Source organism: Condylura cristata, unplaced genomic scaffold, assembly GCF_000260355.1.
Source record: "Condylura cristata isolate star-nosed mole 26May11 unplaced genomic scaffold, ConCri1.0 scaffold00002, whole genome shotgun sequence".
Taxonomy (NCBI): domain Eukaryota; kingdom Metazoa; phylum Chordata; class Mammalia; order Eulipotyphla; family Talpidae; genus Condylura; species Condylura cristata.
Genome location: NW_004567103.1, coordinates 66,882,512 through 66,898,784, shown reverse-complemented (window position 1 = coordinate 66,898,784; position 16,273 = coordinate 66,882,512). Strand labels below are relative to the sequence as shown.

At 36.7% G+C, this 16,273-nt stretch overlaps 1 protein-coding gene across 1 annotated transcript in view; it reads left to right on the top strand.

Moving 5' to 3' along the window:
- Positions 1–16,273, top strand: part of ARHGAP15 (Rho GTPase activating protein 15) — a 591,597-nt gene that overhangs the window by 353,673 nt on the left and 221,651 nt on the right. The window contains exon 9 of the mRNA XM_004674681.2: positions 12,625–12,723. Coding sequence (XP_004674738.2) covers positions 12,625–12,723 — 99 coding nt within the window. The remainder of the gene's footprint in view (positions 1–12,624; positions 12,724–16,273) is intronic.

Sequence of the window (16,273 nt, the reverse complement as noted above, 5' to 3'; positions counted from 1 at the left end):
GGCTTGAATCAGATTCTTCTGTGGAATTCAGAACTACATGTACCCTACCTAATTCTAGGAAGCTAGAACTTCTGTATCTTGTATCATTTTGCCGTCTCTTAGATTTCCCATTGATCTCCATGAGCTCAAAATTTACCTATCTTACAACCTGTCACCAACTAATACCAGCATTTGCAATTAGATATCTGGGATGATGAGCATATTCTGCCAACTCAGTAGGCAGATTCAACTGAGACTCTCCATTCCATCTTTGTGTGCTTTCCTTTGCCCCTTGAAGGAAGTCCTGTCATCTGGAAAGGCAATATACCCCAAAAATGTACAGTAAAGCCAGACAGTGTGCAGAGTGGACAGAAGCATCTTACAGTGAGATAGCTATTTATTCAATTTTGTGGACAGCTTTGAAACAGGATGTTTGAGAAATGTTGTGAAGTCACCTTCTAGAGTAAATACTGAAGTAGAAAAACACACCATATTTGATTGGATGCCCAAAAGAGACAAAATGTTTTTCAGGAATGTGTGCAGCCTGGCCGACTTATTTGGACTCATAACCCCTTCTCTCCAATTACATTCCTTGATGCATTTTTCAATTTCTTTGCATAGGATAACCAGCACACCACTTTGCTCAGAGCAGCCACTGGGAGCAGCAGCCCCATTTAGGCTCCCTCCACACCTCCATGGAGCTAGCCAACGCTTCCACACAACCACATGATTCCCCAGCTCTTAATATAGCTTATTATAAAAATCCTGTACCTGCCTCAAAGCACTTTTCATCAAAGCGGCTTTTAAGCTGAAGCTGAGGACCAAAGAATGCCTTTTAAAGAATCCTAAAATAGCTTTTAACCTGAGGCTGAGAAAAGAAAGTGCTTTTAACCTGAAGTGAGTTCCTCTTAGGTACTTCACTGTGTACCTAGCACTCAGCATTAGTGGCTCTGAGAACACCCTTAAGAACCAAACTAAAGAGACTCTATTATAGATATTCAAACACATTATATTAATATATTACAAGTAATATTTGAAATCTCTAAGCAGTTTTACTCTAAATAAATTTGAATCTTCTCTTATTGAACTATGTATTCATGCAAATAAATTGAAGTCTTACCACCTGGGACTCTACAAATCTATGCTGATGTTAGGGAGAGTGTGTTCTTTCCTAGATTTTGCTTAAAGTTTGAGTGAGTCAACATTTCTACACTTTTTCCACCCAAATAGAATCGTTCAGCTTGTGTTATCACAAAATGATATTTCCATAGTCATTAGGCTAAAAAGGTAAGTTAAATAATTGAGAAAGAGCTCAGTCAATTTTCTAAGTAAATTTTATGTATCAATTTTTTTACTCACACTTGTCACTCAAACAAAAATTATCCTGGTTTCACAGTAGTTTTCACTTCAGTGAAGTTACTACTAAGTAAGGTAGATACCCCGATTGATAACAGTTTTAACTTCAGAGCAATTTCAATGTTATACAATTGAACAATTAAATTCCCACAAATAGAGTTCTTCAATTTGAAGGGTATAAAGAGTACACAAACACAGAATAAGGTAGGAAACTTTGTATCTTTGAATTTTGCTCCCCCAACCCGACAATGCTAATAAAATGAAGATAGCCACATGAAAAGTTGAAAATATCAGTACAAAATGCAAATAATCAGGCTTTACTAAACAAGATATAGTGTTATTAAGCATCCAAAATGCACAAAAGCAAGCTAAACTTAGATATTTTCCTCAAAAACAAGTGGTTATAAGGGCCCTTCCTGGTAGCGCAATGGGTTGAAGCACAGCACTAAGAAGCTAATCCCACTTCCTCATGAGTTCCATCCCCTCCTGCTCCAGAAGTGACCCACATGGCGTGGCAGACCTCTCCTGACCCACCCGCTGCTCCCCTCAACAGTGTACTTCATCAGTTGGCCTGTTCTGCTCCGCACTCTGTCTCTGGTGAATCCTCTCACTGCCCCTGCACCTAATCAACTTCAATAATCAACATCACTAGCTCTCTATTCCTCTTTTTGTTTCATTGTTTTCACAGCACCTATCACCATCTGACATATCAACAATACATATAAATGTGTTTACATATATGTTTTTCATTTATATATAGGCTTGTAAAGACAGAGAGTATTCTATTTATTATTCTATCCCCAATAGACACTGAAAAATACTCAAAAGTAGATAGAGGAAATGGAAAAATTGCCTGAAATAGACCATCTTTATAATATTAGGATTCTGTGTGAGTGTGTGTGTCATATGCTACTTCATATAAGCAGAGAGATGGGAGAGTATAGGAAAATTTGCGTCCTAAAGTAGACAAATATAGAAAATTCCATAATCATTGTTTCATAGACATAATAACACTTCATTTAACATACAAATTTTCTTCCCTGTTGGTGGATTCATCTGAATGTCCATGGAATTAATTGGCCCCAAATTGACTTGAGGTCTATTTCCATGAGAGTTTAGGAGCTTAAAAGAAAGGGTGAAAGAGTACTTCATAAAATTGTTGTTTGGGGGTAAGGGTGAAACCAAAAGGCGAAGATTGCTGGCAGCCTGAAAAGAGTAAAAAGAGAAAAAATGGAAAGGCTGTGGAAGAGCCGTGCCTTTCTGTCTAGCTGGCAGATGGCCTGTCCCTGAAATCCATCTTTGGGCTGCCTTTCTCAAAACATGTTACACCTGCAACCATCTGTGCAACTTTAATTCGAAGTTGCAAGCCACAGCCCACCCTTGTTTGTGGAGTTCTACTCCAGAGTTTACACAAATCTTTTCCAGGTCAGTCCTTCTACAATATTCATTGTCATTTCTCATTAGGGACTTTAAAATCTGTTGGTTTAGATGAGATACAAAAGCTATGAATAAACATGTGGGGAAAACTATACACAGAAATATATATATTAGAACTCCTATTTATTTAGGTTCCAAACTACTTAAAAGTTCAAATAATTAAGCTATCCCCTACCCCTGTCCTTATGAGACAACAAATTACAAACAAGCAATGAGAGAGATTTACTTCCAGTGTATATTTAGCAGAGAGTCAGCCCAATTTTTGATATCTGTATATTAAAAAGTAGTGGTTAATATTTAAATTAATGCCCTGAGGCATTAGAGGATAATGCAGTACCTTCTGAAGAACTTAAGATGATGGAACTCATTAGTGCTTTAAGACTAGGCATATTTTTCTGCTTCAAGGACACAAGTCATCAATAAATAACTTTACTTACCTGAATTATCCATTTCTTCAAAAATTTTCAGTAAAGTTTTTGAAAAAAAAATGAAGAGCAGTTTTGTGAATATTTTCAGGGAAAAGGAAGGTGATACAGATAGAACTAGTGAAATAGGAGTCAAAGCAGGATTCCTTAGTAAGCAGTCTGAAAGTTGTATCTGATAAGCTACTCTTAAAAGGAAAATGTATTGTTACTTGTAGTTTAAAATCAATTCATTCAAGTTACTAAAATAAGCCATGTTGAGAAAACTTTTTGCTTTCGATGTCTAATGCCTCTCCTTTACAACAACCTGTTTGGACATGATCTAGTCCAAATAGAAAACCCCAAATGTATATTATCTGTTGTGGAATCTAGAAGGTCTATTTTTTTTCTTTTTCTTTTTCTCTTCCTACCTATTTTTATAACATAATCTCTGTCAACTGTGCATTGGCTACTGGAAATTCAAGTCTTCACCAATTAATGATTAGAATCCATTATGACAGCGCTGATGCTGACAGTGTCAATGAAAATAGTATCCTCACCCAACCTTCAGAGTTACAAGACAGTTGTTAAATTTTTGCTTCCTATTTCACAGCTCTCCTACGAATCTTGTTTTTTAAACATCTTAAAGACTTCTCTGTTGGCCACCAGTAATTTCTTTACATAATTGATGCTACTTTGAGTGTTCTGTAAATTTTGGGAGTTCCCTCACTCTTCTGTTTCCCTCAATATCATTCAAATAATTTTGCTTTGCTTAATACAGCCACAGTGATTCTTTTTTTTCTATTGGAGTCAAAAACCTTAACAGCTATAACTCATGACCAAAATAATTGATTTTGTGTGCATGATTGAACAGTTCATTTGTTGTTGTTGTTTTCTGTTTCATTCTACATTCCTTGTGTAAGTGTATTTGTAGGTGTTTTGTTTTTCCTTTTTAAAATTTACTAGAGTAGCCACAATGGTGCTCTGTCCTGACAGCAGAATGACATCAATTTGAAAAGCATGTAGAGACTGTCTTCTTGGGTAAATGATGATAACACCGTCACATTATTTGAACATTTAACTGCCTCTATTGAGTAGATTTCCTCATAGTTTTGATTCATTTGGAATCAAACTGACAAAGATCCCATTACTGTGTGTTCTTTCCATAATTTGTCAAAATATATATAGCAGAGATGAGCGAGAATGAAGCTAATTTGTAATCTGTGAGATTTAACCTGGTTATGCTGATGAACTTACTAAATCGGTCAAAAGTTTGAGAGTTTAAAAATTAAAAACCACCATTCCCTAGTTAAACTCTAATTCATTATGTAAGCAACATGATTTATAAGTGCACTCATGTGGAAGGTCTATTTGTTTTTCTCACCAGAAGATGCTTTCAAAGAAAAATTACAGAAAATGGATTTTCTCCAGCCACTGTGTTGCCTGACACCGCTGGTATAAGCGCTGAAGCGGTAGAACAAAGATGCGATGATAACAGTAGCCAAGGCCATAGGCATTTGCTGAGCATTCCAAAGTAATTGGCACCCCTAGCAAGCGGTGTTTTCTAAATACAAAAAGTTGTTAAGAGAAGAAGAAAGTATTACTAGTGAGGCTACAGATGGGAATATAAGTGGGGAGTCGGTAGCTCAGGGTTCTGGGACTGCTCCCTTTTTGGAATACCATAAGGAGGGGGAAAGCAGAAGTTATCCTTAATATTGTGCCAGGACAATAAGCGTAGAAGTTGGGGGGCAAAAGCTACTTCATGAATGCTTGCCAAGAAAACAGAGTACCTTCTCTCTGCCTCCCCATTTCCTTATACTATTTTAAGGTAAAAGGTTCAAGGATCAGACACACTCCTGTAACTTAATAGTCCTCTTTGTGGACCAAACTCTGGGCTAAATTAGATTTACATATTTGTGTCTACCCTACAACAGTCCTTAAATTTGACATTACATTTTAGCTAAATCTCTATGATTTACATTATTTGGGTATCACTTTTTACTTCACATCATCTCCTCTGTTATATAATTAAAAATATATTTATTTATTTATGCATACAGAACTGGGGTACAGGCCAGAGGTGCAGAGGCAGTGAGAAGATTCACCAGAGACAGAGTGGGGAGCAGAACAGACAGACTGACGAAGTCCACTGCTGAGAGGAGCAGCGGGCATGACAGGAAAGGTCTGCTATGCCATGTGGGTCACCTCTGGGGTAGAGATCAAGCCACACTGAAGTCGCTGCAGCCAGCTTGCAGTGCTGTACTCTAACTCCTTGCATCACTAGGGAGGGCCTAAGTTATTTTTATAAAGAAGGCTAATATTGCAGTCAAGAGTCTTTCAGTTGGGATTGATAGAAATGCTCAAAGTGCAGAAGTGAGAATGTGATTTATTGGCTTACTTAATTGAAAAGTACAAGGACAAAGATACCTTTCAGGCATCTGCTATTAAATCTTTATCCCCACTCTCTTTCATTGCTTAGCTTTGTTTAAACTCAGGTGAATTAATTCTCAAGTGTGTCTTTCTAGATGGTGACAAATATCTTCTGAAATGTTGTACTCATGTGCTCAATAGTCTATCAATTCCCATAGAAAGATTAATTCTTTCTCAGTATTGCTAGAAAAAGCTTCTGTTTGACTTGAGCAGATCCACTTGGGCCATGTTTTTTGATACACTCAGATGTATCAAAGAGCCTCTTTTCAGGGTGCATGGAGTTAATCTGATGATGAGGAGCTGAGGCATATCTGTTTCACTTTCTCTCTCTGAAAGTTAATTTCTAAACCCACTTATCCATAGTGATCTCCCTAAATGACTACACGTGGATCCTAATACTTCCAGACTACAATTCCAATGCTTTGAACTTCTCACCCCATTCTCTAATCTCACAACTTGAAAAGCACTGGAGGGAGACGTGTAGATTCAGTCTGAACCATGTGACAAACCAGGACTTAATCAAGGGCCTGAGATCTTCTATTCCAGAGCCATACCTTCTTGGGTTAATATTACCAGTATAGAAGGAGGAAGAAAATCTTGAGGTTTCCAGTAACTAGGAAAAGCAAATACCCCTGTTCTATCTAATTAAACTCAGCATTTCTAGGCTCCAGGCACTATTGGCAATGAGGGAAGGAGAGCTGGTCTCCGTGAAGGACTGCCTTGCAGTAGCCTGGACCACCCAGTAAGTGGCAGTGGTGTACCTCTCCCACCTCTGCAATGTAACAACTGAAAGTAGCCAGGGGTGCCACCACCCCTGCAGAACAGTGTGGTCCTCAAAAATACTCTGCAGTTGAAATTTTCTTCTAGTGACTTCAACTCAAAATCTTCCCCCAACCCATTAATTTCTACCACCATATTATTTAAAAGAGACATCTATTTGCTGTTTCTTTTTTCTTACCTTCTCTTCAAACCATGACCACAAGCATCTGCTTTTCAGCTTTACTCATCTTATGATACCCCCTTTCCTTATGGGCACCCAAGGCTCTGCGATGACAAAATCCAGCAAGAACTGTTTACCTTTGTCTTCTATAAGCATTCTGATGTGCATCTGAAATGCTTATCCTACCTTCTAAATATCAGTTTTCCTGATTTTCTTCAAATCATCAAGTTTCTGCATTTCCATTATCCTTCAAGTCCTATTTAACTGATTGGTTGACTCACTTCTTGATTCCAGCTACCAAATACCAGTGAATTACCCCTTCTGTTCATTACAGGCTCACAGTCCCAGCTCAGATCTTCTCATTTTTCCCCATGGCCTAGTCCTTCATAATAGTGGGCAAATGACTCCGTATCTGGTACCTCAGTTTCTTCTCCTAAAAAAGTGGAATAATATTGAGTTGTAGGAAAAGTCAAGATATATTATTCTATGTTTTGAAGGATTGAGGCAAGGTTTAAATAAGTTAGAGTCTATAACGTGCCTTGACCTTTGGCTGGTTATATGTAAATATACAGTAAGTCTTATTGCATACCCATGCACAAGCGGTAAACAAATGCATCATAGCTCTGTGGGAATTATTCTCAGTCTCCTACCTCCAACCCCCACACTCACAATTAGAAGATCATATCATGCATCATTGTAGTTTCAGGCTAAAGCTCATATCATAGCACCTTGTTGAGAGTGGACATGTGATAAATAGCTGCTATGTGAATCCATCTTTGCCTTCTTAACAAAATCTAGCATATGGCAGGTGCTCAATAAATATTCACTGAATTCAATTGGCGGGAACTGGATTGATTTGGGGAGAATGCAGAATACGAAGTGCCGTTATAGTAGGTAAGATATAATGTGTTTAAATTAAAAAAAAGAAAAAATTCTTTGAGACTCCTGCTTGGGTTTAAATCTAAACTGATGCATAATCCTACATTCTTTGTAAAATTAGAATTATTGTATGCTTTGAAAAATTATTTATGCATTCCGAATGGGGGTACAGACCAGAGGTGCAGGGGCAATGAGAGGATTCACCAGATACAGAGTAGGGAGCAGAACAGGCTAACTGACAAAGTACACTGCTGATGGGAGCAGCGGGTAGGTCAGGAGAGGTCTGCCGCACCATGTGGGTCACCTTCCTGGCTCGGGAACAAACTCATGCTGAAGCAGGCTGTATTTAGCATTGCAGTGCTGTGCTTTAGCCTGTTCCACCACCAGGGAGGACCCTACTTTATGCTCTTTCAATGGGCTACCTGTTTCACTTTCTATGTCTTGTCACTCTTTTTTTTTTCCATTCTCAAATCATTGCTTGGATCACCAAAATCCTGGACTTTTGTTGTCGCATTTATTAGCAAGCTATTACTATAGAATAAGCACAAGGCTTCTGTGGTCCACAGCAAGAGGCATTTATTTTTATGTGTCTATATATTGGGTTGTCTAGGAGAAGCTTAGCTGGGCAACTCTGCTTTCAACTGCCTATCTGACCAGACTTTCTCCTCACTGAAGGCTGGCTTCAGGTTTATGTCACATGTATTTATTCTGGAGCCCAGATTAAAGGGCAGTAATGACCCAGGGAATTTCTTCTCCTGGCAATCACAGAAAAGCAAGCAAGTAGAAATCAGTGGTGCCTCAGAAAGCATCTGAATTGACACATTATCATTTCTAGGTCTCTGCATGTCCAAAGTAAATCACATGGCCAAGCCTAGTATCAATGAAGTGGGAGAAGGGAATGCTTCCTTTGCTGAGTTTTACCACACACAACAAAAGAGGTGAATGTGTAAATTTAATTCAGTGAAAATGAGAACTGTTAGCAGTAATTTAATTTACTACATCTCCATCCTGATCTTTGTAATACTTCCGAGGTTGTCACATTAACCTCTTAACTAAATTCCTTAAGTCTCTTTTCCCCATGACCTGTGCACTGTCTGTGGTTATGCACCTTTGGGTTACAGGTGCTAGAATATCCACTTTAAAAAATGACTTGAATGATCTAATGTATATGAAGTATAGAGAAAGTGTTCTTAGGATTGACTTAGAAGTTCAACAATGTCATTGTGGACTCAGGTTTTGAAAGCTTTTTAAAATATGTTAGCAAGTACATTTGCAACATGGTACAAACTTTTATTTGCAAGTTTATTGCCTCATAGCAACAAGATTGCTGTAGTAACTCCAAGCATCTTATCATTATACAATGATGTCCTAAGCAGAATGAAAAAAAAGGGGGGGGGGTTTCCTAATGTCATTTTCCCTTTATCAGGAAAAAAAGTGTCTTTTCCTGTAGTTTCCCATAACTTCTCTTATTGATTAACCAAAGCTATCTAGTCACAACAGTGCAAAAGCAACAGAAATCATAGAGAATATTTTCAGGTGCTATCATAAAAGCACTCTGAAAGCAAAAAAAGGGGTTGGGTATAACTTGCATACATAGCTTATATATGAGGAATTAATAGTATTGTACACTCTCAAATAATTTAACTTTCCTGACTTAAACTTTAAGACCTATCTGTGAGATAATAGAAAAAAAGTATGCATATGTGTGTGTGTGTGTGTGTGTGTGTGTGTATGTAGGTCCTGCCCTGAGTTCCTGGAATAACACCCCTAAAACTTTATTAATTCCTCAATGGTAAGAGTACCAGAAACATCCTTAGTTCTGTTAGGCAACTCTTGGTAGGTTCCAGGATGACTTCTCAATGGGAACTAGTAGCCAAAAAACCAAGTTCATTATAAAAAATTAATATTTTTTTCCCAGTCCTCCTTTGCACCCCTGCCATCCTCCAGAGGAGGGAGGGGTTAAGGATGGAGTTAACCTTTGAGCATGTTTAAGTGAGGAAGCCTTTATGATCCCAAGAGCAGGGGTTTCAGAGCTCTTCAAGGTGGATGGACACATCCACACTGCAAAGTTCCAAGGGAACTGTTCCAAGGGGACAGAAGGGACATTTCTCTGTGCCCTCCCAGGCCTTGTTCTGTGTTTCTCTTCATCCAGCTGTTTATTTTTATAATTTATCATATTCTATAGTAACCTGACAAATGTGTTTCCCTGAGTTATGTTAGTCCTTTTAGCAACTGAATCAAAACTGAAGAGAGGAAATAGGTAGCCAAAGGGGGGAGAAATTGTGGGAAACCCAGGGCCTGCTACTTGTGACTGATATGTAAAGTGGGGAGTAGTCTTTCAGGAATGAGTCCTTAATTTGTGGTGTAAAACTAATTCTATCTCCATTGGATTAATTTGTAGGACATCACTTGGTATGGCAGAAAATTTTTGTTGTAGTGGGAAAACCCCACACACTTGGAGACCAGAAGTAAAAAAATTCAGGTGAACAGTAAAGAGGATATAGGAAGGGATCCAGAAGGAAGGCCCTGGCTTTTATATGTAAACCATTATGACATATTCTTCACCTCCTTTTGGAGATTAATGTTTTAATTTCTCTTTATAAGAAAGTCAGTGTTTTCCTAAGGATACCTCATTCTTCCCATAACCAGTACATTTTTTAACCTCTCCTGCACTTTCCCAAAATGCTCTTTTTTCCCCCTCATAGTCCACTGGAGAACAAGAAATGAAAGGAAATAATAAGGGTTATCTGTACCTGATTTCTCCCATATGGGTCACCAAATGCTTTGGGGAAGAATGGGGTTGCAGGCTGGAGGCATAGGGTGAAAGAATTCACCAAAGACAGAGTGGAGAACAGAAAAGCCAGATTTATTGAAGTACACTGTAAAGGGAACATCAGACAAGACAGGAGAGACCTGCTGTGCCCAGAATGACTTTTGTCCTCCTCTCTTACCTCTTCAATTTAAATTTTATTCATCTTTTGGGGTTCAGTGCTTCTCTAAGTCTTCCCTTGGCACTCAAGGCTACCCTGATGCTATAGGTTTCTGCTATATTTGCACTTACCTAGTTAAGAGTATTTTGCACAGTGAAATATTCTTACCTGTTTTTGTATTTTATATATATATATATACATATATATTTTATATATGTATACATACACACACACACACACCCACACACACACATATATATCTTCCTACTTCAACTCAATTTTTTTTGTAATTTGTGAAGTCTTTCACTGTTATTTTTTTAAGATTTATTTTATGCATAGAATAAAATAAGAACTGGAGTATAAGCCAAAGGTACAGGACTTGGAGGATTCACCAAAGATAGAACGAGGAGCAGAATAGGAAAATCTACTGAAACATACTTCTGAGAAGATGTTTGCTGTGTCAGGTTGGTCAGCTCTCTGGCCGGGGATAGAACTCGTGCTTCGGTGACTGGTGACAGCTTGATAACAGAATAGCTGAGAATTTAACCCCTGTGACACCAGGAAAGCCCACACTAGTATATATTAAAATGTCTTAAGAGTCAGTCATTCAGTAAATGTGTATTGAACTTTTAGATGTGTGAAGCATCATCTAGCTATTGAAGATCCAGTAAGGAAACAGAGTTCTTGTTCTTCTGAATTCTAAGCAAGAGAAGTAATTAAACAGTCCACATATCAATCTACTATGTTAGGTGGAGATAAGTACCCTAAGAAAAAGAAGGCATGAAAGTGACTTGGGAGGCTCCTGTTGGGAGTGGTGTCATATTTTAGAAGATGGGTAGAAAAGGTTACATTAAGAAGGGATCATTTGACCAAAGACCCAGGGCAACAGATTTCCATACATAGGACATCAGTACAAAGAACCTGGGACAGAAGTGTGCTTGGCATGGACAAGAGATAGCATATGTACTGAGTGATCATAGGCAACTTCTAAGGGGAAAACAGGAAAGAGAAAGCAAATGAAATTAATTACTTGTGAGTTAGGTCAAGTTGTATACTGCCTTGGAAGTCATGATAGGGGCTTGGATTTCATGCTGAGTGAGATGGGAAGCTCTGGAGTCCATTAACCCTATGTTTCTACAATAATAGACATCTCTTACTATTTTTAAAAGTTCTGGAAATATATGGTTAAAATGGTTGCACAGCAATGTGCCTGAACTTAATCCATTGAACTGTACTTACAAAAATGGTCAAAATAGTAAATTTTATCAAATACATATTTTACGACAGTACAACAAAATCTGTGGGTAAGTCTTGTAGACCAGAATTGATGCTAAGTATTGATGACTATAAGAATAAATAGATGATGCAGAGTCTCAGAATCTACTTGGAGAAAATACATTCCATGTACATAAAATTAAATACACAATGTGAGGTAGTATAAAACAGGCTCCAAATGAAAGGGTTACACTAGGGTTTTGTTAGTTTGTAGATGTGCTCTGTGAAATAAAAGAGTATTGCTCAAATAACTTGGGAAATGGTGCATCTTCCAATGCTCAGGAAGATTCCCAGTGTACTTTGGAACACCACTCTTTCTAATATCAAACACAAAGAAATCTATTCAACTTTGTGAACCCAGTCATGCTAAACCATTTCAACCATGGGACCTTTTCCCCAAAATCAACTATTAACATACTGAAATTCTATGCTACAAGAGACACAAAGCTGAGATAGAAAGCTGAAGAATGTGCTGAGCCCTTCAGAAAAAGGGATACTTACATGAGAATGTGGAAAGCATGAGAAATGTTTAGAAATTCAGTTTAAAGAAAGACTTCTGGAATTTGCTCTTCAAATATCATAGATCTCCAGGAGAAGTCTGGTAAATATATTGACAAAAATCACAATTTTGAGGGACTCGATTAATTTCTTTTAAAATACTTTTAAGATTCACTAAGATGAACGGTTTTTTTTTTTTTTAATTTCTTGTCATTATTTTATAGACAACAAAGGTAAGGCCCAGAGAGACTATAACTTTTCAGTCAACCTGGCCTAATCAATGGCAGAGTGTTAGTTTCTCTAAGACCAGTCTCTTGTTTCACAAAGGAGTTATAGTCTTTCTATGTCTGCAACAGACACTTTGTAATTAAAACAAACGAGAAAGATTCCTATGCAAGATACAGATTTCATCATGCAGTGGAGGATATGGAAACAGAACCAAATTAAAGAACAACGCAAGCTTAGGTTTTAATGAAGCTCATCTTTGTTTCTTTTGCAGATCAAATTTTTGGCTCTCATCTACACACAGTGTGTGAACGTGAAAATTCCACAGTTCCGCAGTTTGTAAAGCAATGCATTGAAGCTGTCGAAAAAAGAGGTGGGTAACTGAACATGCAGCTCTTTCTCCCATTAGTGAACCCTGCACACAACCAGTGCTCAATTTCACAGTGCACTTGATTTTTCTGGGAAGCCACACACTTAAAACTTGACTTTTGTTAGTCAGTTAAGAGGATCAAGTTTCTCATTAACTTCAGTTTGTTTTTACAATAGAGATATTATCCATAATTCCCACTAATTTTTTCTTTTTTTTAATATTTTGCATCTCTGACATGTTGTTGATTCAATTGCAAACTTCTTGTTTTCAAGCCAGTGATAAAACATTCATAAAATATCAGCCTTCACAGTGTTAGAACCTTCCTATCATTCATGCTGGTAGATGTGCCAGAACAATTTTTGGTAAGGTCCCAACATTACCCAAGTGCAGCAAATAGCATTTCTACTTCCAAATAAGTAATATTCCATCTTCCACGTGTTTATGTTCGATACAGAATACAGCAAACTGGTTTTCCTGGGACAGTTGACAGACACACCTCCAGTGTTAAGATGACCTTTGATTCTCATATTTCAGCATTCTGTTTTTCATCTAAAATTATTTCATCTTACTGATGGGAACAAAACAAAACCCAATTGACTCATCATTTCTATGCTAGACTATCTGTGGGATGTTTTTCTTCAGTCTATGACGGCATTCATTCAAGGTCATTTTCCCTGGAAGATACATAGAGTAGATACAGAATCTCAAAAAAAAAAAAAAAATCATTATATAAAAATGTGAAGTTTCATCGCCATCTGTTACAGTTTATAATGTATCCCCAGGATCTAGGGGGATATATATCATATAAAATATTAGAGGTATTTTCAGAAAGAGAATTGGTTAAGTCTATTCCTATTTTCAGTTCCAGTCTCTTAAAGTAGAACCAAGGGGAAAAAATCTTTATCAAGTTATCTGCTAGGAAAAAAGTCATTTCAGTTTTCTCAATGTTACCTGGCTTTATTATCAAAGCATAATAAAAATGGTTTGCAATTCCCCACTCCTGGAAATTCATGCTTTAATTATAGTGTAAGGACAGCCCAGGGATCCTATTATTCCCATATCAGTAGGGAATGAGAGAATAACAAGAAGGAGAAGAGTGGGTAGGATAAGTGGATAAAGGGAGTGATTTTGGGGGGAAGCATATCACAGAGAAGAGCTTGGATTTCAGAGAGAAAAAGAGAGAGGGGAGAGAGAGAGAGGAGGGGAAACAGTAAAATCAGAATAAGCACAAAGAAGAGGTATCTGTGAGGAATGGAGTCAATTGGAGTTTAGAGAGAAATATGTTTTTATTGTATATCACGATCTCGTTTAATTTTATATGTATATATTTTAGGAATAAATATTATTTAATAAGTATTTAAAGCCAAAATGGATCACAGAGAATGTTTTAATGTTATTATTTCCAATAGCTAAATTATCATCATTTTCAGGGAATCTTCATTCTCTTATAAATAAGCTGTACTAACGGTATAAACACTGTTATATTAGAGCAAAAAAACCCAAATAGGACTTTGGGGGAAACTACATAATAATCTGTGTGCACATATTAAAAAAAAAAAGGTTCTATACCTCTTTATTTATGTACATACCTCATGCAAAATGAAAACTGCTAGAAACAACCTTGTGGTTTGCAGACATTGTAGAGCAGAAAATATCTATAAATCCAAATTATATATTTTGTTCATAGCATTTTCTTGGTTATTTTTAATAAAATAAGACAATTTTTTGCTGACAGTAGTAATCATATCTGGCATTATATTTCATTGTCCCAATGTTTACTCTTAAAATGAATTTGTAGATCCAACACTAAACATTCACTAATCACACATATGATTATTAAAATAATTCCTAAGTATTTTAATAAAACTCAAAGACTTTACAATTCAGCATAACAACTGATAACTCAAAGCACTTTGGCATTGTCAGCTTATAGGAACTCTATGGAAATGTTCAATAAAAACTCCAAGGCACAAGATAAACCTCTCACATCATTGTAAGATTTACAAGTGTGTACTTTTGATTATATTTTTCTATGATCATTTTGTTGGATTAATATTCTTACATTTGTACGCCAATTCTATTTACTCAAAATGTTGTTTTTACTAAATTCTGGCATAAAGCACCTTAGGACAGAAATAATTTATGTGAATCTAAGTCCAATGTTTATGCAAGCTTCTGATGACATTTTATGCTGGGGATGGTATTAGGAAGTAGCATATAAAGGTGCCAAGTCTCTCAACACTGCTGGGACTCAGCATAGCTAGACCCTCCTTCTAATGGCCAGATCGTCTTCTAGCCAAGATACTCAACAGCGGAGTCATGGGAAATGCTTATGGACCAGTTATGGGAAAGGCACATTTAATGAAAACTGTGTGTTTACTCTCAGAGTCTTAGGGAAATGGCCTCAATACTTGCTACAGCAGCATATTGGCTGTTAGAAAAAAGATTTGTTTCCTTCTCTCAGTTTTTCCTGAGATTATTTTCCATGTCTTAAATAAAAATCATCCACAGATCATAGTTTTATTTTTAAAAATTCTTCTTACATGCTTGATTTAAAATAAAGCAGTATCAGGAAGGCAGATCTCTCCATTTATTCATTCATTCCACCATTCATTCATTCATCCAGTTACTTTTCTCACTTGCTTACTCATGGCAGAACCAAATCATTCATGCTCCTGTAGTGTCCCCAGGGAAACTCTACCCAGTGCTTGGCACAATGTCCATTCTTTTTTCATCACTAGTAAAGTGGCATTAGTTACATTTTAAATTTTGGATCTCTTGGATATACATAAAAGAAAATCTATTAGTGAGCCAAATGTAAACCAATTTAGCGAATAACTTGTTTAGTGTGTTTCCTTATCTTGATTTGGTTTCCTTTATTCTTCCAAACCACCAGAGTTTTCTCTTCCTCACCAACTATTATAACTAGATTAAGGTAATTTCTGTGGTTTCTGACATTGTCTGCTCAGTGTAAGAAATATACCCAAAACTTAGAGGGCAAATTGCAGAGGAACATGTTAAAGCTCTTCCAAGTGGGCCATTCTTCCTTGCCTTGCCTTGAGAGTTATAGACCATGTATATGAGATTCGGCGAGTTTTCATTGACAAACTCAATTTATGTGCCTATTTTCAAAGTCATTTCTAAAACAACATTGAATCATTGTTCAGCTAATGCTTAATATATTTCCTAAGTAAACTGACCAAAATAAATAAATAAATAAATAAATAAATAAATAAATAAATAAATAAATAAATAAATAAATAAATAAATAAATAAATTAGATAACTCTTTTTAAGTATGGAAGAACAAGTGACAGGAATAGGTGAGACATATTGTGGGATATAATTCTAAGCACTGAGAAGTCCATTATTCACTGCAGTATAGGATATTTGTGTAGTTTATAATAACCTCAAAAGTGATTGAAACAACTTACTTAAAATAGAATCACCCGTATCTCTTAGAGATGAAAGTCTAGAAGATGTGAGCCAAACAAAGTATAGCATCTAACTGGTGCTATTATTAGCATTATGCTCTTTGTCTTTTTTTTTTTTTT